The sequence below is a fragment of the Falco biarmicus genome, chromosome Z (genome assembly GCF_023638135.1).
Source record: "Falco biarmicus isolate bFalBia1 chromosome Z, bFalBia1.pri, whole genome shotgun sequence".
Taxonomy (NCBI): domain Eukaryota; kingdom Metazoa; phylum Chordata; class Aves; order Falconiformes; family Falconidae; genus Falco; species Falco biarmicus.
The window spans coordinates 5572466-5595584 of NC_079311.1; the positions used below are offsets into that span (position 1 = coordinate 5572466).

The 23119-nt window shown below is 39.3% G+C and overlaps 2 protein-coding genes and 1 long non-coding RNA gene across 3 annotated transcripts in view; 2 read left to right on the plus strand and 1 right to left on the minus strand.

Moving 5' to 3' along the window:
• Positions 1–67: 67 nt before the first annotated feature.
• LYSMD3 (LysM domain containing 3) lies at positions 68–4740 on the minus strand. Its single transcript, XM_056325091.1, has 3 exons — positions 4623–4740; positions 4176–4460; positions 68–1960 (listed from the first exon to the last, which is right to left on the minus strand). Exons 1-3 carry the CDS (start codon positions 4701–4703, stop codon positions 1352–1354), a joined length of 975 nt encoding a protein of 324 aa, XP_056181066.1. The 5' UTR covers positions 4704–4740; the 3' UTR covers positions 68–1351.
• A 189-nt stretch (positions 4741–4929) lies between these two features.
• LOC130142746 (uncharacterized) lies at positions 4930–13642 on the plus strand. The gene is made up of 3 exons (XR_008819496.1): positions 4930–9221; positions 9303–9389; positions 13240–13642. It is a non-coding gene; the product is annotated as an uncharacterized LOC130142746 (long non-coding RNA).
• A 5020-nt stretch (positions 13643–18662) lies between these two features.
• Positions 18663–23119, plus strand: part of ADGRV1 (adhesion G protein-coupled receptor V1) — a 291184-nt gene continuing 286727 nt past the window's right edge. The window contains 1 exon segment of the mRNA XM_056325098.1: positions 18663–18754. Coding sequence (XP_056181073.1) covers positions 18733–18754 — 22 coding nt within the window. The 5' untranslated portion in view covers positions 18663–18732.

Here is a 23119-nt window from a genome sequence, read left to right on the forward strand (position 1 = left end):
TGGTGAAAAATGGTATTTTGAACAGGGCAATGGAAATCTTACTCCACAAGGCAAATATAACAAAAAATTAAGAGGCAGCATCTCAAGTTTTTATTTAAAAATATTCTGAGTACACAAGTACCTTCTTCTTTCTGTAGGAAGAGTTCAGGGTGGTGGTTTTTTTTTGTTTGTCTTGTAGCATTTTCAGGTAGAAAATAAAAGAGAGGGAAAAACAAGGTTGTTCATGAAACCCCAAATGAAACATTCAAGCACGGAGTGGTTGATGAATACACTACAATTTAAAGAACATGTCTGAAGCTGCAACTGGTCTATTCTGCTGCAATGTAAAGTTTCTTGCTAGGAGCCAAAAAATCTCATTTGATGGTTTCTTGGAGATTTCAGGAAGTCGTCAGTGTTTGAGGTTCATGGGCACTCGATCATTAGCGTACTCCTTGAAGAAAAGTCAGTCCTGCACCGACATTAACTTGAGGGGGAAAAATCCATTAGCATGAGAACTACTGAAGCGGTCATAGCAAGGTGCCACACCTCTGCACTTTTGTACCATACACAGCTGAGAAGTCCAGTCCAGTCCAGTCAGTTTTCAGCAGGATACCACAAGGATGTGAAGTTTCAGCAATTCACTCTCAACTGGACTGTGTCGAGGCACAGTGTCACAGACACAGAAAACAAGTCCTATAAGCCTGGTGCTTATAGTGAAAAGCACTAAAGAATGCGTTTTGACCACAGGCACAAGATTTGAAGATTCCAGCTTAAGTATTTGCTACTGCCTCTATAAAAGTCACTTTGGAAAAAAAAATTAAAAAAAGAACTTCATAGTGGCAATTAATTATGGAATGATAGTTGTTTTTTTTTAAAAAAAAATCTTACTCTAGAAGATTAGGAGAATGCAGTTTTAACTGACAAGTGTAAACCTGATATTAAAATGTCAAGTGTACTATGCACTCTATAAATACTTCAAGATGTTTAAAAGTTAGATATCCCCAAATGCCCATTTTAGGGCTGTAAAACGTACAGTGAGATGCCTCGTGTTAATTTAAACTACATTTTTTCACCTCATCGTTAATTAAAAAACATACGCCTATCAAAATAGAAAAAAGTGCAAAGCTTCAGAGACAATTTTATACCTTAATTTATATTCCAATCTTGCATAAAAATTGCCTGTCTCAGGCATATTCAGAGATTACACGATTCACAGAAATACCCTTGCACTGGAACACTGCCCATAAAGGTAGGTCACACATGAGGATGCATTTTCTCTGCATTCCAGATGCATTTTGCATTCTGTGGTTTCCCCTTTATCTAATGCTATCTTACGTGTCTATCAGTAACAGTTGCCTGGGGTTTTCTGTTGTTAAGGCTGAAGGTCTCCTCGATTATCAACATTTATAACATTTAGTGGATTTATCCCATTTTCTATTTGTTTCTGATGTGATGCTGCTGTGACAAACAAATGGGAAGATTCCATTGTAGAATGGTGACTGACATCTGCTTTCACTAGAACTTCATAATACAGGAGGTAAAAAACTGGAGTTACTATGCCAATTATCAACATAATCACTACAGCTGTCCACCATCCTATACCCCAATCTGCTCCATAGTAAGGATCCTTGCTTTTTTTAGTTTTACCATCAGTCTCAAACCCAATCTGCTGGGCTGCTAAGGCAGAGACGACTTCATTCAGATTCTCTCTCTTTGTGTCATTACACTTCACTATCTCTTCTATATCTCGATCCACTTCTTTTAAAAAGTTGCCAGCAGTCTCATTAGTAGAGAATTTATCAGGTGGTGATGTTTCCTGCAGGTCTGGGGAACAGTGAGCAGGCCGGAGGACTGGTCTTCCTTTTGGAGAGACATGTGTTTCGGTCAATACACTGAACTTTTTCACTGGGATTTTGATAGACCTCAAGGCAAAAAAATCTTGATCATTGATAAGATTGTTAACTCTCTTGATATCTGCAACCTGAAAATAAAACCAACAGTTTAAATATCAAAGCCCCACTGAACCAAAACTCTTTATAAAGAGAGTACTACATCCTTGAGAAATACAATTCTTCCCTAATGAAACAAAGGCAGGGCCTCTGTTTTGCCCTTTTTTTTTTTTTTTAACCGATACCCATTCAAACAATATAAAGTGAGGTCAGAGATCAAATCTGAACAATGTTAAAGCAAAGAGGTAATTACATGGTTACACACCTCCTCACTTCAGGTAAGAAGATGGAAAGTCACTTAGTCAATTCAAACATATATATTCGTCTAACGTATATTCATCTATCAGTGGCGACTGTGTGAAATGAATGGGACTTTACCTCAGTGTTTTCAAATTAAGTAAATTACTGTGAGTTCCCAACTAAACTGGCAACTTGTGAATAAGGAATATTAAAAATTACGAGCTTCCCATTTGTCTAGCCACAGCCAAGGTTTGGATGCTCTTTCTGCTTCTGGGGGTTGAAGCGGAAACCACCTTTCCTCATCAAGTCAGCTCTTCCCTTTCCCTATTCCTCCTTAAAATTAATCTCGTTTTGCTCTCAGGAAGTTTGGATTTGAAGTCTAACGCGAAATACTCTGCAAAGATTTAGGTGTCCTTGGAGAATTAGCAACTTCATTCTGAGACAGTACGTCCCTCAACATGGAAGGCACAGCCACAAACCTCACCATAATGAAGTACTTTAAAATCAGTACTTTTTTACAACCTGGTAAGCACTCAGGAATTGTGCCCGTTGTAAGACAAACACAGACAGTACCCGAGTTCACATTCTTCCTGTCCTCCTGAGGACATCTACCTCAGGAGAAGTTACAGACAGAAAACATGGTAGTCAAGAGACCCTTGTTGCTTTGCTCTAACTACTCCACTTATAACACAGATATAGCCAGAAACAGTAAGGTGGGGCCATCGGTGCCTACTGCCTGCACTAACCTTGTAATGTTAAAAGGTGTTCCAATTCCTGTGACAGTGTATTTGTTACGTGTACCATGCTGAATAATCAGATGAGCGTAGAAGATGGCCAAATGCAGCATTTACCTACCCCTGGAAGCATTCAAGCTGGACGGGGCTTTGAGCAGCCTGGTCTACTGGAAGGTGTCCTTGCCCACAGCAGGTTGGAACTAGATGATCTTTAAGGTCTAAGATTCTGTGATTAGTGATTCCAGCACAACACAAGTTATATTTTCTGCCTGTAGCCCTGGCCTGCTCTTCCATATTCTTGCTGAATTTCCAGGACAGAGCACAACTCAGTTATCTTTTATTTCTTATCTGAGGCCTGACCTAGGAAACCTGCTCAAAATACCTAATTGTGGTGGCTTCTGAAGCCAAGAATTGGTTAAGGAGGCTAAAGTCTGTCATAACTATGAAGCAGTTATGTCAAGATTGTGGTACCTAAGCTCATGACAGGAGGTCCCCAATTCTGTTTCTGCCTGAAGAATGTGATGACAGCAAAACTTCCATAATATGGATCTTGAATCTGACCTCTTGAATTAGCCCAGACAGTCCACCAACATGCACAGCTGATTTCCTCTTAAAACTGGATACATGCAAAGGCTAACATTAACCAAGACAGAAGCCTCTGCCTTAATCAGTAGTGGCCAGCAAAAGTACCAGGCAGGAAGGACATTTGCTAGGCTAATTTAAGAACTTTTAGCGAGGAGAAGCAGCGAGTTCTGAGCACCAGAAGGGAATGCTTGGGGCTTAGGCAGACGGGGTGCATACAACGTGCTCATGCCGATAAACACTTGCCAATTCAGCAGAATTTCAAAACAAAACTACACTGAGTTTTTCTGTCCCCTCCCTTAATGGAATTTGGGCTCCACGCAAACCCTAGCGGTGGTTCAGCAGTGCCCTCCGTATCGCTCAGCCCGACAGGGACAGGCGGCAGCAGGGACAGTGCCCAGGCGTGGCTGTGCAGAGCCTAACCTTGGCTGTAACGTGTCCGCCCCAGGCAGCGCCACAAGCAGAGCCATGCATTTGCTCCTTACGCTTAGGTTGGCTTTAAGGGAAAAAAAACCAAACCCAACACACTACGGAACTGGAACCCGGCAGGCTCTGCGCTGCGACACTAACGCTCTGCCGTCATTACTTATTTTGTTTTTACTTCTGAAGAGCACGGCGCTCCCGACGCTGCCTGCACGGGCGCTAAGCACGGCCGGCCCCGGCGGCAGGGCAGCCCGCGCCTGGCACTTACCGAGCAGCAATACTGCAGCGCGATGGCGTTCAGTGTGTCCCCCTCCTGGATGTCCTTCGTCAGCAGGACGATGTCATCCAGCCTGTCCCTCGAGGCGCTCCGGCGGACCTTCTCCCTGCCCCGCGGCCGCAGCTCCGTCACCTCGCCCTCCTCCTCGGGCCCCTCGCCCTCCGCGCCCGCCGCGCTGGCGAAGGGGTGCAGGTGCCCGCCGGCGGGCGGCTGCGCTACGGCCGGCGGCTGCAGGCCGCAGCCGGCGCCTCTACCGGCCATCCTCCGCGGGCGGCTCTACGGAACAAACCGCAAGCGTCGCGTCCTTCGCGGGGGAGCCCCACACCGCCCGCCCAGACCCCTCCCGGCGCAGCGACCAGCCGGCCCCGCCGCCGAGGGGGCGCCCAGCCCGGCCCGGCCCGGCCCCGCCGCCTCGCTCCTCCCCAGCGGCCGCCCTACCTGCCGCCGCGCCTCATGGCGGCCGCCGCGCCACGTCCGCAGGGCGGCCCCGCCCCCAGCGCCGGCCGCGCGCGCCGCCATGAGGGGAGGCGGGCGGGAAGGGGCCTGCTTCCCCCTGAGGGGACGGCAGCGGCGCCGCCCCGAGCGGCTTCGCCGGGACCCCCTCGGGGGCTGCGGGGCTTCCCCGACACGGGGAGCCGGCTGCCCTGGGCTCCCGGCTGCGGGAGCTGCGTGGGGCCGTGGGAAGGCGCTGCCCGCCCGGCGGCAGGCTGAGGCGGCCGCCCTCCCTCTTTCCTGCGGCGTGGCGGGGCAGGGGGCTGTCCCCGCCGGCGTGCGGCCGCACGGGGGGGGAGGGCGCGGAGGCTCGGAGGGGAGAGGCGGCGTGCCGAGAGCAGATGGGCATGCAGAGTCCCGCCTGCGAGGGTCCTTGTGGGTGCACTGTCCGTACCGATCGCCTTACCGGAGGAGCGGGAGGCCGCTCGGTGCCAAGGCTGTCGCCTCTTTGGGCCAGTATCATTGTCCTTGTAAGAGCCCCTTTTGCCTGTGGCGGTTCGCAGCGCCTCTCCAAAGTCTGTGGCCTTTTAGTCCTGCCTGGTTCTGGTGCTGCTGCTCCCTCAGAAGTTGCCAGGTGGTTTCTTTTTATCCCTTCACGCGTTTCCCTCCTCCTCAGGACCAGTACTGCAGAGATGCAGGTGTTAAGCCCTTGCTGGGATGTTCTTTTCACAAGAGAGAAACAATAAACTAAGCCTTGTAGATACTTCAGCTTCCCTAACAGAGTCATTTTCACTATTAAAGAACTGTCAGCAGCTGTTGCAGTTGCTGAGGTAAATAGGAAGACTTACTGGCCTGGTAAATTTAACCTAGTGTGGGTTTCTTCTGACACAGCCTTAGAAGGAAATTTTTGATTACAGCAGGAGCAAGTACAGTATTTCTTACAAAAGGTGACAGCTCTAAGGTTAGGCTGAATATGTTGTGACACATGGTTGTATTGTTGCTGAAGGGAAATGTAGTTGTGAGTCTGGTCCCTCAGCAAATTACAAATAATTTTAAATAAGGGGTGGGTTTTTTGCTTTTTGTTTTTGAGCCCTGTTATATGATGTTTTCAGACTTTTCTGAACAACCAAAGGGGTTAGAAATGTGTTTGGTGTTAACAAAGGCAGATGTCTTTTATGACTTTAATTCTGAAAGTGAAATAACTTGAGTATGAAGGCATAAATGTGAAAACTAGTGATCGTGTAGTTCTGTAGAGAGTCACACTTCACACCACTGAAGCTGAAAAAAATTGAGGCCGTGTTTCCAGGTATTGTAAAATAAGCTGTCAGGGTGCAGTGTGTTCTTGTGTCTCAGCTTATTATAAAAAGTAAATATATATATATATGTTTCATATCTACCGTAAAATAGTGCTCTGTTATGGATGAGGAATGGATCTAGTAAAATTCAAGTAATCCAAAGGTTATCTACATGCTGCCTAGCCAAATAACAACAAGAAAAGCAGTACATTTCAACATAAACGTTCTGTCCAGAGCATAGAAGTTCTGTGTTGTAAAGTACAGAGAAAGTTTGCACAAAAGAATATAAATATTGTCAGGTGCAGAATTCGGCAGTAAGCATAAAATACGAGCTGGCCCGATGAGGCAGGCCTGCTTGCTGCCCTTTGCAGAGAAGGATGGAATAGTGGTAACATGTAAACAGGGTTTCCTTCTGGCAGGAAGTTGGGTACAGTGTAAGTTAATTTTTAGGTTTTCTTATTCTGTATTTGTTAATGGCTGTAGATGCCAAGTGTAGTTAGAATTCCCTCAAACCAAAGTTCCTTACAAGTCAGAAGACTCTAAACCATTTAGGAGTCTAACTAGGGATAATTCCTTTTCTTTCAGAGTAATTTATAGCATCTTCCCAATCAAAAACTGCTCAGAAATAAGTCTTCTATTTTTTGTCATGGGTCAGATGCACGGCTTGTACTAGTTAACATAGCTGCACTTGAAGGTCTTAGATACAGCCTTGCATAGAAGCTGCTCTGTAGCAAAGACAAGCCGGGATTCTCAGATTAATGACAAATGTGTGAACATATTTTTAGAGGTCCCAGAATGTTTCTGTGTATTTCTGGGGATGGCAAAATGCAAGTAGATTGAATCTTTCACCAACTGTATTTCCAGCAAGAGCAATGTTGTAGGTGACTGAATTAATTTCCCATAAACCCTAAGTTTTTTGTGGGATCTCAAGTTGGCAAAAAGTAATTACAACTTAGTGAATGAGAATTCCATCTGTTAAGAGGTGTCATGCCACATCTGGCAAAGGATATCTGCAGCACCGACCAGTTTTGTTTTGGTTTTTTAAGGGAGCTTTCAGGAATAGAAGTGAAGCAACTGTAGTTGTCTGTGGCTGGGAAACGGATGACTCAGACCCTATTCATGCTGTTGAAAGACTTTTATGAGACCCATCAGAGCTGTGGGTGGACCTGGAGAGGAGTTTGGAGGCAGACTTCATACGCAGTGATGCCTGCAGCAGTGTCTGATGATTGTCCCATCATACACCACTAATGACATACTCTTTTGGAGGTTTTCTTTAATCTTTGGGTGGTGAGGCTGCAGAAAAGGTCAGGGTAGGGAATTTCAACATTTCTTTTATCTAAAGAGGTGTACCATCAGGTCAAAAAAGAACTGCTGAAGCAGCACTCTGCCTCAGAGGGGGAAAAGAAAGTATTGGAGTTTGCTTTGACCCTGCTACACCCCTGTGTGTAACCATTTGTAACTAGTGACATTTTCCCATCAATAACAAAAGGGTATATTCCAAACTTGATGAACAAGACTGGAGCTGCATAGCTCCCATGAATGCTAATAGGAACACAGCCTTTCTCCATCCCCATGTAAGTTACTTTGCATATCCTAATAGTGCATTCTCAATGAGCAAGAGGGTCAGTGTTAATCACTCCACAGCATTCCAAGAGCAGGGATCTCTACCCCATTCCCCTTGGTCATGTTCTATCTAGTGTGGCTTGATCAGAGCTAGGAAGTTAGGTATACACACAGGAATATTAAAAAGATCTTAAGGAATTAATAGAAAGTAACTGTAAAGGAGATGTTGGAGGGCTGATATAACTTGTTATTAGTAATTTTTAACTAACTAAATAGATAAATACGTATATTCTTTCTGTCTGGAAGTTGCACACATGTCATGTGCCACCACTGTTTCTGTAAGCCTTTAAGTCATTCTGTGGTTACGGACCACAGCGCTAGATTTACATTTAGATAGCTAGTACCAAATATCTAAATGTATGTTTTAATTGCTTGATTGACATGGTAAGCTATGACTTACTAAAAGATTCACACAGAAATAAATATAAAGCCTTTGTCTTTCTCTGCTTCCCTGCTTAGTACTTGGGAATGGTGCTAAAATTGTAGGAAACCGTAGTGTCAAGGTAGATCTGCAGCTCCAATAGAATCCAAACAAAGTGTGAAGTTATTAAGAGCAGTGTTTGACTTGAAGATGTGTTAAGAGGCAGTAAGAGGGGCTATTTATAAACTATAAAAGTATGCAGGAGGCAGATAATGCTAAATATGCAGACACTTGCGGAGTAGTCTGTTCTCCAGGGGAAATATTTGCGTGTATACATTTAACTGTAAATATTATAATCTGGACCTTGAGCCTCAAAACTAGCAATAAATCCTTTTTAGTTGGCAAGGTTCCAACAATTTCACTCTAAAATGGGTTTAAAAGGACTATGAAATTTAATTGTTTAGTTTAGTATTGTTATGTTTTTAATGAGAGTGAATGAAAATTTATCTTTGGATTGAGACTGTTATTTCCTGATTTCATATTTCAGGTATTTGCTGCTTACCTTTGGCTACTCAACATGAATTGGTTACTTTAAAATTTTATTTAAATTTATTATGTATTCATAGTAGAAATATGCTGTGTATCTTCCATAACACAGCCAGTAGAGTGCATTGGTTGTTTGGTGATTAGTTTTCAAAAAATCTGTAAAGATCTTTGTATTTGCTTTTGATTTATGTTTTACTTTGCTCAGCTGAGGTATCCTCAGAATAAGAAAATCTACCAGTGAAACCATTCAGTTATGGTAAAGACAGTATGCAAAAAAGGAGTATAGGCTCTTGAAAATTTATTTCAAGTTATTCACAGATGGATTTTGCTGTAAGAGTCTGAATTCCTATTCATATACTTGTATTGATGAATAAGAGTTTCTGTCGTGTGATAGCTGAAGTTCTTTTTTAAAGATTGTTATACATGTTGTCCAATTTTAGCTGGATGAATATGTAATTAAGTCCAGGAATGGCTGTTATTTTTTGGTATGTTTTTCCTGAGTAAGTTAAAGAATGCTTTCAGTGTGCTTTTTTTTTTTTTTTTTTTTTTCTTTCTCTGAGGGAATTTTAGCACTCAAGTAATCAAGTCTTTCACTCATTTTTTTTTAGATGAATTAAGCATTCAGTGTTCTTAACTTTTCCTTTCTGCTTTCTCTAGCTCTCAGGTTTTGGAAATTTGATTTGTTTGCATCCTCTGTGGGTTTCAGCATTGTGTTTAAAATGTGGACACCAGACCTTTATGGGATTTCAAATACCCACCCCATTAGTGCTACATACAAAGGTAAATGATTCCCCCATCTCCGCTACTTGTCACTAACTTAGTGTTGATGTATCTGAAGATCACACTGTTTTTTTTTCCCAGGCATAGCATCACACTGGACACTTTAACAGTGAGCTGCTTCTCTTGCTACAGCTTCAGATGAAAATGATCCAGAAGATCATTTGTAAGGTATAACCTGTATTTTTGCTTTGTTCAGCAGTGCTTAACTAAAAATGACTTGTTCTAATGGAAGCAGGTTAACAGGTGAGCCATCACCATAATACTCTCATTTCCTTTCTGCTAATATTGATATCACAAGCATCTTGCTGTGATTTTTGTATTTATGAGGAAAGAGTGTTGAGGAGCAGCAGATCTATTTGTAACCCTTGTTGAACTACATGATAGAAATATTTTCATTTCCTTATAATGAAATTTATATTTTGTTCATGATCTCTTACTGGAGAATGCTGCTTGAGCTATACCCACTAGTTTTTAATCCATTTTACAGCATTGCACTGCTTACTGGCATTGTACTATGTCTTTACCATATGGTAATGTGATTTAAAAGTAAGTCCTCCAGCTATTCAGTTCTGTTACACCGGCAGAATTACTGTCATTCAAATTTATAATCTTTCAGAATTAAACAAAATTGCACTGTTTGTATAAGATCACATATTTATTCCATTCATTTCTTTTACCTCTTTATAAGTGAAATCCCTCATCAGCCTTTACATTGTTTTGGCTGGGTTTGCTGTCAAGCGGTATTTATATACCTAAACTTCCTTTTGTATCTTTGGAATTGATTATTACGGGCATTTAAAATATGGTTATTAAACTTGTCATTGTCTTGCCAGCCCAGTGGTTTTCCCTTATGTCTTTAATCTTCTATGTTTTATGCAGTGTGATTTAAAATGGCTGCTCTCTCCCTTTTCTATAATCTGTATACTGATTTATTTTTTATTTTGTTTCTGACTGAATTTTTACTATGCTATTGCACCAAGATGCATGTTTATTCAGTTTTTTTTCTTAATTGTAGAATACTGGCTTTTTGCCACTCTCATAAGCTCTTCTTAATTTTGGAAATAAAAAGCTTAAGGATTTTGATAGTTTCCCTACCACAAGAAGGAGCTGGATGTTATATGGTGTTTTTTAAGTATTGGGATTTCAGCCAAGGCAGAAGCTTTCTTTGGCCTCCTTGGTACCAGTAATTCACCCTTACAAGCCCACCAGCATGCGAGTTTTTACTGCAGGTGTATTTTGTATTGGTATGTTGCTACCTATAGCTACAACTGACAAAAGCTTTCACTGGCAGAGTCCTTTGATGTCATTCCACTGAGTGGGAAAGTGCCCTTATGCTGGCCCCGATACACACATGCAATCATGTCAGCTCTGCAGCCTCTTCTTCTACCCTTCTACTGTTCTTCCCACATGAAGAGAGGCCTATAGGCAAGCGATGGTGTTGTCTGGAATATCCTAGTATTACTTTCATCCTTTGTTTTAAGCTCCTTACAGCTGGAATAGTGGGGTATGCCGAACAGCTTTCACAAAAGGGAGAGAGGAATAGCAGAAGGGAGTGGAAGCAGGAGCAAGGAGGCTGTCATGGTAAAAGATCTGATTCAGAGTCTTGAAAAGCTTTAATATGTGAGCAGGTGTGGCATTCACAGCCTACTATATTGATAAGTATTTGAACTGTGTATTTAAGATGCCTTCAATTTTCATCTGTAATGGCATGCAAGTGTAAATGAAAGTGTTGAATTAACACTCTCTGCTCCTGATATTAGGAATGGTACTGTAATTGTAAGCATCTTGCTATTTTTGCTTTCAATTTTTCAATATAAAGCTGATTTTAAAAGAAAGAAATATTCACCATGTACTATAGCTATTTGCAATCTAGAATATTTATCAGTATATAGCTTAAGAAATGGGGTTTTTTTGTACAAAACACGCTGGTTTCAGTTTTGCCTTTATCTTTGTAATTTTTAGATAATTATAGCATATTTTATCAAATATGAAAGTACTTGTAAAATAAATCATCCCATTCAACTTTTTTTAGCATTTAAGGTCTGATTGCAAATGTTCAGTTTATGACATAAATAAGAGAGTGATCTAGTAGACATAGAAACTCTTTGATGGGAGCATTTTCATGAATTTTAAAACAGATTCCCTCCACCCCTATTTTCTTACAACTTTTGTCTTTCTATTTGATTCAGCTTCTATACAGCAGAATGTGTCAGAAACCTTTAAGTTCTTTCAGTGAGTATCAGGCATGTTAATGCAAATACATTATGAGTAATCCCTCCATAAGTAGGGACAGTAACATAACCCACACGACACCAGTAAAGTGTTTACAAGCTATTAATATGCCTACTGTGACAAGATGTATTTAATGGGAGGCAACAAGGAATTTGTTTTATTAGTTTTCTTCCACCCTCAAGTAATAAATCTTAAAAGCTTCAATATTGATTCAATGAAATGAATGGCTGAATCGTTCTGGAGAGTCTCTGACAAGTGGACAAATGCTTCCATGGTTACATTGTGCTATGCAGTATGGTTACTGAGCTTTGTTGGTTTCCTCCCTTTGCCATTGAAGTAAAATAACAAACCACAGGGAAGCACCACACATGGTGGGCATAAACTGGAAACAGCTTTAAAAAATGAAGTTAGCTGATCTTACACACATTTTAAACAATATGGGGTTTAATGATTTATACTGTATACCCTAAAGATGCATTTCAGTGCTTTCTCCTTCGTATATCACTTTCTCATGGAACATTTTTATTTCTTGCCTGAACCACCTCTTGCTTTTGATTTGCAATGTCATAAATATAAGAAGGCTGTGTGAAAGTGTGTTTCATGGTAGTGTTATGTGGGTTATGTTTTTCTAGGAATATTTTTATAGCAAGTGACGTTACTGCATTAATGTGGCCTTCTGCAATACCTAGATAATGAATAACAAATCATGTGTAGAACTTTTATGTGCAGGTGTTTTAGAGTGCTTTGCAGTATAACATAATCAAGTAGTTTGATTTTGCATATAATGTGCTCAAGTTTCAGGTGTCACAGGGAAGAGGGAGACAATAAACACGTAACTTCATAGACATCACATTTAAAAAAGATAATGAAAAATAATGGTTTACAGTTATTTCATTAGCTTAAAACTGTTGCAGAGCAAGCATTACATTAAGAGAAGGAAATTCTGAAGGCCTTAGATTTTGTTCAGGACAAAATGTAAATGAAACTGAAAGCAGATGTATTGGAAGTAGCTGCATCTTTTTCCCTTGCAGACCAACTCTGAGAAGAGTGTGTGTTATTCTCTGCATTAGCAGCTGTCAGGTTCTTTTTCCTCTACATGCTTGACAGTCCCCAGGACCACTGTCTCATCATCAGAATGCTGAGATGTTCCCAGTGCCCCTTGGTAGACGCAATTCTACATCAAGGATGGATACCAGGATTCTCTACATCCAGGACAATAAATTGATAAACATGGAGGATAGTTACCTCTGAGACAGAAATTCTGGCCTTACAGCTTTCCATTGGAAGCTTACATTTATTGTGGGTACTTAATTTTGCAATTACTCAAGTAATAACTCTGGTCTCAGGGGGAAAAGTAAGCAACAAATGAATAAACGCTTCAATGCTTCACTTAAAGAATTCCAGAAAAGAGTCAACTCTTCAGGTGGAAAACATAAGTTACTTGTGTTTCCAAGTAGTTTTTCTCCTCATTCGAAAGGAAGAAAACAAAATCCCTATCTGTGAATTGGGAAGGCAGATGAAGTTGTATGCAGCAGCTGGAACCCTTTTGCTTTTGTCTTTATTAGCCTGAAATACTCCTTGAGGACTTTGAAATTGAGAGCAATCTAGATGTAAGGGAGAGTTCTTAATCTTTATATTTTATATTACCTTCAGAAAAATGCTCTTTTGGGTAAGAATTCTTTTTGAATTTACAGTATCTAGTGCTTGACATGCTCTGAAGGTGTGTGTTTTGATGGATGTTTTGTGAGAAGGCTTCTGATTTGCTGCATGCTATCTATGTTGCCAGTGTCATACCACCAATGAAGAGCTGGACAGACCTGATTGAAAGAAACAAGACCAACTTTATTTAGCAACAATAACTGCGTAAGAGGATCAGGCAGACAATTCTTGCCAACATCTCATCTTGCTGTTTCTCCATGTGACCTACAAGGCAGTAAGAATCCACTGTGGTTTGAAAGAGGCCACTGAACACTGTAAGGCCAAACCGTCTCTTCAGAGGTGGCATTCTTTTTGTGTCATTATAATGACATAAAATGACAGAAATTTTGTCATAGTTGCACACTAGAGCTTGATCAACCAAATCTGAGATGCCTAAGTTGAAACAAGTTATTTTCTCATTAATTTGTTTAATTTTTGACACTTGAACATATTAACGTTGTCTAAAAGTCATCTCGTTTTGTGAATCTTCTCAAATGTGTAGCTAAGTTCAGTAATAAAAAGTTTATGATTATATGAATAGCATTTCTGCTGTAATGTGTGTTAAAATATAGCAGCCTTTCACAAGCAGATACTAGGGAACATTTACTTTTTTCCTGATAATAGGAATACTTCATTTATTTCTTTTAAAAGCTCTTTTTAAATATTAACACCAGCATACTTTATCAGTGTACAAATAAGGAGCTCTACCATAATTAGAGGTTAACCTTTGCCAAGCTGATCACAGGAAGCATATGCAAATTAATGTTTTTTCCATTGAAAAAGAGCACAATATGCTTGGAAGTTCTAATTTTGCAGTTTCTTAAATCCTAAACATCTCTGAAAAATAGAGGATCAAAACCTGAATTTATCTACATACATATGCACATCAGTCAGTCTGGCTTAAACCACTGGGTCAAAAGCATAATACTCAAATTCCATCATTCAGTGTTCTCAGATTATTAGTCCTGTTTGTCTGCTTTGTGCTCCTTCTTGCATGTGTTTGTTTATTCATCAGGAAGCTATGCAGTAAATTCAAAATTTTAATATTGAAACATTCCCAGCCCATCCAGAAGGGTGTGAGCAGTTCAGGAAAGAGAGTAGTGCAGATGCCTGGTACTACTGAAGAGGCATGGTGTGACACCTGACAGTGGTTGTGCATTTCTTCAGCATGGGGTAGCTGAACAGAAGTCTCCAGAGAGTGCAGCTATATGGCAACAGGAAAATGGTCAGAAATCTCATTTCACATTTTGAAGAACAGACGACACAAACTTGATGATAAGCTGCTATCGGATGGTGGTCAGAAGCCTAGTAATACAGGCTAGTCAGGCTCTGAGGTGATGAACACACCTCTGTAAGTGCTTGTGGTGGTTTGTAATGTTCTTAAAAATGGTCTGTCTTGCAGAAACAGTCACCACCATCGATCATTGTTGGAAGAGAATCCAAAAGCCACCAAATCCAAGTGAATTTCTTGCAAGAAAATCAGCTGTATCTTGTCAATTACTCTGTGAAGAGAGGAGCAAGAGCAGCCTCAGTATTCTGCTCATACACTAGAACTAATCAGGACATAGCCTGATGGAAGTTACTTGTTTCTGAAGTGTTATGTCATATTGGAAGTGATTCACTGATAAATAGGAAAGAAGTAAAGTTTACTTGTGTGTATTTTGATTAAGGGTTGGTCTATGAAAGAGCTATCTATGTGTGTAATATTCCTCATTCTGAGTAGTTCAATCTGCTTCAGCTGAAGTACCGGAAAAGTTGACTGATAAGGCAATGTGGACATCTGTGCAAGACCAAAATTTAAAAATTCTCAGAATCTCCTTGTTTGATGCTTGGAATAAGTGATTAGCCCACAGTTTTGAAGCTTGGATGCCACATGTGAAAAGCATTTATGAGTGTTAAGAAAATTTTATGATCAACATTTATTTTTGTTTTCTAATATTAGTAGATTAAGATTGCAGTACCTGTGATTGAAAAATCATGAGGCCGTCATACAACAGAGCAATCTTCCTTAACAGAAACAAAAATGTAAATAAGAAGAGAAAATACTCCCTTCTGATGCCCCTTGGATTTTTTTTTTCTTGCTCCTTTAAGACCTGCTTTCTTTCTCAGGGATTTGTTCTTCTTCTGACTCCCTCTTCCCTGGTCTTTCCTTTCAGATGATGCCAACAAAAGGAAAAGGCAAGATTTCAAAACAAACAAACAAACCAGAGGCCATTGATTCTATTGCTGCTGCTTTCAATATTGGTTTACTTGCAGCAGAGCCATTTTTAACTTGCAGTTTTAATGAATCCAAAACAAAGGAAATCCAAACAAAGAAAGAACTGAGGGGTATACTTAGTACACCTTATTTACTGCTTTGGTTGAAAAGAGAAGTGAAGGCTGACCTGGAGGCATAGTTCTGTGCAATGCCAGATCTATTGTAGGTCAGTACCAGGCCTGATTGTTTATCCCTGATTTTTGCAAGGGGTGAGAGTGCTGTGTGGGCAACATGCTGAGTTGTTAAAAGTATGTATGGAGTGTCCCATGTCAATTACCAACAACCTTCCAGCCAGCTGAAGGCCACCATTGACAAAAATCCCATGGGAGCTCTGTCTCATCCTCATCTGTAACAAAGGGAAACACAGGACTTTAGAGTGGTATGATGATAATGAAAAAAAAGGAATTGAGAAATCCTCAGGGGTTGGGAGAAAAGATGGAATACCGCATGTTGAGTGGGAGAGAGCAGCAAAAGCTACACTCATTTTGGATCTGAATGTAGTTTTGTGGAAAGACACCATGAAGACAGCCATGTGAATCTGTGAGCCCAAGTCTGAGTTCTGACTTTTCCTGTGTTTTCTAGCACAGTAATTAGCAACATTTAATGTGCTCAGGTCTGCTTAACTGAGAACTGATGACTAAGGCAGCCCTCTGATACTGAGCAGCTTGATAGCTGTTGGTGGGAGCCAGACCTCCCACAGAAACTGGATGACGAAAGGATAACAGGAAGTATTTTATCTAAGCTGAAACAACATTATGGAGTAAGTGATAAGAAGAATTTTATACCTCAAGTACCCTTTCCGTCTGTTGATCCAGAGAGGAAAACCAATACAGGATCTAGATTGTGAGGCTGAGACAGAAAAATAGTAACCGTATGGTGTTGAAAAACATATTACTTATCTGTCACGCTCATAAAATATGTTCTGTCTAATGTAAAATTCAGCAGGTAATAGTGTGGGCCTTTGAAGGACTGCTTCTTGCTCTCTTTTCAGTACAGAAAAACTGGAGCTGGTGCATGGGAATAATGCATAATAAAGTCTTGATCAAAAAATGTAGATAATGATACAGATTATTGTACACATCTACTTGAATTCTTTTTAAGTGCACAGCATGGCTTTTTGGAAGAAAAAAGCACACCTGTGTTTTTGAAAAAGAGAAATATTTTATTATAATGTTTGGTGAGTCATTCCAGTGGATTATTTCTTTCACTCTTAGGATCTGGAGTAGAATCTGATTATGATGTGATTATTGATGTGCACTTTTGTGTCTGCATATTAGGTCATCTATACCTTTATCTGGTATACTGCAGATTTTTACTTACCAACATTTCTTTTCTCTGTAGCTGTATACAGAGTAAATCCAGAGACTGATCTTACCTGACATTACCTAATGCCATTATCCAAAAGATAGGCAGTAGTCTAAGATAGTCATTTGGACTCCCCATTGAGTCAGAGAGGAGAAAAAAACACTTCTTAGAGGTAGTTCATCCCATCCTACTGTGTGATGAGGTTAGACTGGAGGCTGCAATTAGGTGGAATGCTTTCTAGTTTTGAAATGCTGCTTGTACTTTTAGAAGTAGAATACTTCTTCAAGTCTTTGAGTCTTTTACTAAGTAATTTTTTAAACCTTTCATAATTCTCTAGCATCTTTGCCTTTTCCTGTTTGTTTACATTATTCCTGAATTGTCATCTCTGTAATGCAACACAGTATTGATGCGGTGTCCAGGCTAATGCCTTCTCAAGGCATAGTCTTCTAAATCCTGTCTTTTTTTTTTTTGCCCTAATGCTTCTGCACCGTATTCCTTCCTTCTATATGCAAAGACTGTATTAGCCTTAGCAGAATCAATGCTTCCTCTCTGTGACTTCTATCAAGCAGTCTCTGTGATTGCTTTTTCCATATGTTCCAAATAATTTAAAAACAAAGCAAAGGAAACTCATTTGAAATGCATGACTTCTCAGTAAATTATAGCAAAAGTAAAAATCATTTTGCTTTCATTTGGGGCAGGATTCTATTTTGTGCTGAACATTTCCCTCCACCCTTTCTGTGAATGTGCTGTCTGTGAAATAAAGCTGGGAGTATTAATATCTAAAATGGCTAGAGTTATATTTGGAGTTGTTTCTAAATACTTAAGTGTTAATCTGTATTAAAATAGCCATTTACAATAGATTCTGTGTATTCAATACTAATAAGCAATGCAGGAGTTTAAAAAATGTGCCTGTCAGGTGTCATGTTAGATGCAAGTTGCTTGTTACATTACTTTTGCATGAAGTTGTGTCAGAGGCATGATATTTTTGAGCTGCTTAGGAGTACTGTTTTGATAGAACAGTGTGAGGGTTTGGGACCAAAAAAAAAAAAAAAAAAAAAAGACAGGATCCAGCAAACTCAAAGTACCTGGCATGTGGTTGTGTACTTTGTAGACTAGGAATGTATTGGCAGTTCAATTTCCCTGGAGTTGGAGTCGATGCTTTTTAAAAATTTGATAGAATGGTTTCAGTTTGTATGAGAGTGGCAGGGAGTGTTAATGGATCTTATGGGATTCAGCCACATGGTATTGTGCTACTGCTGCTTCTGCAATAGCATTTCCACTTTTTAAGATCTAGTAGCAATCTCACAGGTTCTGGAGATACAGTGAAGCCTGTGTAAATGGGACCAAGTGAAATTCTCTCAAAATTCAGTATTTTCTATATCTTGGTGCTTAGATGCATCAACATTTATTGGATAAGTAGGAATTCTGACACTTGTTTACCACTGGGGAGATTATGGGCCAATACTGGCAAGATACAAGTGCCACCTTCTGTCTTTGTATCTCTGGCTGTTGCTCAGGATTTGTTTGAAATGGTGGTGACCATAAAATGTGAATTTGATGTTAGTTAGAGAAATTACTTAGTCCAGAACACTTGATCTAGCATTGGAAGTTGTTTCTCCCTGCTGAGCACTGAATAGCTGTGAATTAAGATGAGCTGCATGTCTTGGTGCAATTGAGGATTTGAATCCGAAATCTGTCATAATCCACTAATAAAACCTGCCAGTTTTGCTGCCTCCAGTAATAAAACAGTGTGGTCCTAGCTAAGTGGAAGAACTGCTGAGGCAGACTCGAGGGACTAACTCTATCTGAACTCCAGCAGTGCAAGGGCAATTGCTGGGGTTGAAAAAAATTTTGTCCTTTTCCATCCCACCCCCTTTTATCTTCACAGCAGTAGGAAGGCAGCAGGAGTCAGGAGAGGGAGGAGAGTGTGTGGAGCGGAGGGAGGAGTAGGAGAGGGGAATGCATAATGCGTGAGTGACAGAGAGCGTGCAAGCGGCGGGCTGAGTCCAGAAGACGCGGATGTCCATGTCCCCGGGTCTAGGTAGGTTTGCTGTCTCGCTGTTTGAAGTGGTAGTTGCTATGGAAGCATCCTGTATCAGCTGCAGAGGTGTTCACTGTCCAGCTCGAGGGCTCTGCCAGCAGCACCTGTTGCAGCAGGGACAGGGTTTAACCCGCAGCAAGGCAGCGAGTGTGTCGCTCACCCGTGAGTGGCTGCTGGATACTAAGAGTCTGCTAAGGTTTCTGTTGTTCCAGCAGCTCCTCTTTCTGCTCTGCAGAGAGCAGGTGGAGACAATAGTCTTTCCAATGTAAAATCCTACTCTCAGGGGATCATATCAGGATGAAACTCAGTCTGAAGTGTCCTAGCTGGCAATTTTTAACTCAAAAATGCACAAAACATTAATTTGACTGTTTAAATTAGGTGAAAATAAAAGAAGTGGAGGAGCTGCGTATGCATTGTGTATTGTAGAGGAGAGGGAATTAAAAGTAGGAATGAATTTTTCAAATCATCATTGGATAAGGATTTTAAAACATGCTAATAATTAAAATATGACATGTAAGTGATTACAATTGGAAATATTGCCTGTGCTTCTTGCATGTGGTATGCTGATTTTGTATAAGATATTGCATAATTCACCCTGGCTAGCCCAGATAAAGTTAAGATCAAATGTATACGAGAGTGCTTGCCAAACATCAGTCATTGTTTTTTAATGAGTCTATAATTGCTTTATAGTGCGAATGTGAAATAACATGTGACTTTAAAAAAAAATTATTCATTCCATAGAAGCCAAAAGTGTTTCTTCTGATAAACTTTGCACACATCTAGAATGAGTCTTTCAGTTAAATACTAAACACTTTGAGAATCTGCCAGGGCAGTTTAATAACTGAAGGTAAAATGTGATATATTTAGTCTATCTGTCCCTTAAGCCTAAAACAAGCTTTCTACTACAAAATGTATTCAGTGTTTTCATGTGGAAAGGAGAACCAGATTCCTGAGCAAATAAATTGTGGCATATTAGGATTAGAATTGAAATGGCCAAATATTTGATAATGTAAAAGCTAACATATTTCAAGGGTGTTCAATTTTTAATTTCTGATTTATTGTTATTACTAGTATTTATGTTGTTAATGATTTCTAACATAGAGTTTTGTGCTTTCCTAGCTTTCTAATACACTTCTGTGTTTTAATAGCTTTACATGAAGAAATCAATGGTATTTACCAAATTTGTAGCTAAGTGAACTAATTAACATCCATAATGAAAGCACATGCTTATTTGCTTGTGATTGTGCTCTGTTCCTGGTCACATGGAAATTAATGGGGAAAATCATATTTGCTTTTGAGAGAGCTAGTACTGGGCAGTTTATTTGTGCTGTCAGCACTTTTAACCTGAAAATAATACTGGAAGAGTTGTAAAGAGTTGATACTAGTGAATGAGATTGATCCTTATGCATTCAAACCTACAGTGCAATACTTTCCTTGGAAATTGTTGTGAGTTTTATTTAAATTAAATTTTCAGAATCAGGTCTAAAGTCATAATCTGTTACTAAAACCTCTAATATACATTAAATTTTGTTATTTAAACTTACTTTCTTCCAGGGTTTTTTAATTACTTTTGGAATTCCTTTTAAAAAAAATTAAGAGTGCTTAAGTCTGCAAAAGCTTACGTGCATATTTTACTTAACATGTGAGTATGATGGCTGAAACTGAACTATTGGAAAACCTATGAAAGCATAAAACTTTAATGTACAGCGCTAAAAAAGAATACTACTACAGAGGTCTGTAAGGATCTTAGTCATGGGATACAAACAGTTTATGGCAGTTTGGGAGAAGAATATTGATGAGCCACAAATCACCTTTGATACTGTTACATAACATGGTAACCATGAGATGATTACTAATTACTGAATTTTTAACAGTATATAACAGTGTTCTATAAGCTAAACAAAATTAAAATTTTAGAATGTTTCATGAAAAACTTGATGGAAAAGTATGCCTTTCCATCACACTTCAAAGAAAGGGAGATTTAAAATTTATGTCAACTACATTTGAAGTTTTTTAGCCTCAGGTGGTTTTGGAATCATCAAAACCATAAGTTGTATATCTGACTTCTGTTATTTGAGATAGATTATCTGATGCAATTTAGCTGCATTTTATTGCTGGATAACCCTGATCTCTGATTATTTTTTTTTCTTTCTTGGCCAGCCTCTTCCAGTTTGTTCTTGGTATTGGGTCAGTTTGGTTGTTCACTAAGAAGTACAAAAATGTAGGTAGGCAAGAAATACCAAGAACGTGAAATTTCTCAGGGAGTATTAGGCCTTCACCTCCTACAGATATAATCACATACATAACTATTTTTACATGTGTAATCCTACAGACTGATTTTACTCATTTGTAGAAACTGTGCTTGCCTTTGCAGCTTTACAAGATTCTCCAATTTAGGTATAGTCACTGCTGTATGTAATGGTGAATATAACACTTTTCCTCACTAGAAGTAAGCATAGACAATATCTGAATTCTTTCAGTGTGTATGAAGACTTTTGATGCTATATAACATCTACATCATCAAATCAAAACTTACAGAACCATTGCTGTCGATTGTAGGCATTTGTCATAGTTCCAGAAATTCAAGAATTATGTCTATCTGGTGGGAGCTAAATTATTGTTTCTTAGAAAAAAACGATTGACAGGAAGGATCAGTGTTAGAGGCCATTTCTCTTATTCCAGGTGGACCCACTCTAACATTTTTACTCTGGAAAAAAATATTGAATCACACATGCCTCATTTGCCTAATTTTTGAGTGAGTAATGTAACTGGAAAATATTTTGCGTCAATACACATTTTCAAGATTGAATTTACACCATACATGAGAACTTGTGGCTGTTTGTGGAAAGAATTTGGAAACCAGGAGTTCTAAAATAGGCTTAGAATATGAAAAACATTGTTTCATAGATTGGATTATGCATATTTCCTGTAAAAATAGTTAAAGTTGTTTAAATTCCTTTTACTGAAATAATTTGTAAGTCCAAAACAAGGTTGCCATTTAGATGAAGTTATACTTATTTAAACAGGCTTATTTGACAGGTTAAATTCCTCTGGCAAATTTAAACAACAGAGAAGATAGTTCCCATGCTCATCGCAGCTTTTGTTTGTGCATTTTTTAGCCAGTTGAGAACAGAATTTCCTCTAGAGTGTTATAGTAATAATTTTTTATATACCAAGAGTTGTTTTTTTTGGTTATCTCATTTTGTATCTAGTATAGATTTATTAGTTATGGTACAGTTATGATTCTCATTTTCAGATGGCAAAAGAAACTTCCTTCTCCCCAGTCACTTATCCTGGACTGGTCCAATATGTTACTGCTCTGAACTGTTTCAGGCTTTGCTTCATTAAGGATTTAACATGGCCTTAATTCAGCCATCTGTTATGGGTTTGGCAGACTAACAGAACTGAGGTATTGGTCAGAGCTTTAGTAATTTCCCACATTTTTAAAGTTAGGAAAAGAGCTACCTTTATGAATAGATTTTGAATAATTCTCAGCAAGACAATGGTACAGAAGTGGGGTAAAAAATGCATGTCATTCTCTGAAGCACAGGGTCCCCTGTCTGCCTTTAGCTCTGCTGAAAGGCAATTAGCATTTCAACCAGCCAATTTGGTTACATGCAATGAAGTACTTGGGTTTGTAATTTGCTGCTCTTGGCTTGGTGCTGTTGAGAACTAGCTCTGTGTAATCCTCTCAAAGCACCTTTCTTTCCAGCATAGTTATTGTTGCTGGTCTTAAATAACTAATCAACAAAGAGATTTCCTTGTCTTGAGCTACAGGGTGCCTTAGAAGAATGAAAAGAAATACTCAGTTAATAAGGGAATGATTATAATTATTAAATAGTGATTATTAAATTGTCACATAGGTTAAAAGGTTTAGAAAGCCAAGGAAAGCACAATACAGGATAAAAGTAGTGTGAGAAGTCTCTGAACCCAAACAAATTTTGCTTGGGGAGTTCTCTTCACCACATAAATACTTTATCAAGCGTTTTATTTAAAAAACAGATTGCCCAGATTTAAGAGATTAATTCACAGTAAGGATTAAAGTGATGACCCCATGCTAACCGTCTTCTCTATACAAATATATTTTTACTTCTACAAAAGTCTTCGGAGGGACTATAATATAATATAAAAATAATAAAACAAACATTTGCTGCAATCTGATAAAAATGAATACATTTAATTGCAGAAATGAAGGCTTGTTTTGATATAAGTTTTAAATTTTCATGTTTAATAATGCATAGAACTCAAGAATAACTGACAGAATTATCCACATAATTAGGCAACACATTAAAATTCTATTTGGCTCATACATGTGTGTTAACTTCTAAGAATCTACTGTGGATAGCAATAATTATTCTGTCAGTA

Bases quoted from the DNA above. Each gene is read 5' to 3' on its own strand.
- LYSMD3 (XM_056325091.1), bottom strand. From the start codon at position 4,703: ATGGCGGCGCGCGCGGCCGGCGCTGGGGGCGGGGCCGCCCTGCGGACG. The intron at 4,461-4,622 runs GTAGGGCGGCCG...TTTGTTCCGTAG, and splicing joins GCCATGAGGCGCGGCGGCAG to AGCCGCCCGCGGAGGATGGC. The intron at 1,961-4,175 runs GTAAGTGCCAGG...TTTTATTTTCAG, and splicing joins CGCTGCAGTATTGCTGCTCG to GTTGCAGATATCAAGAGAGT.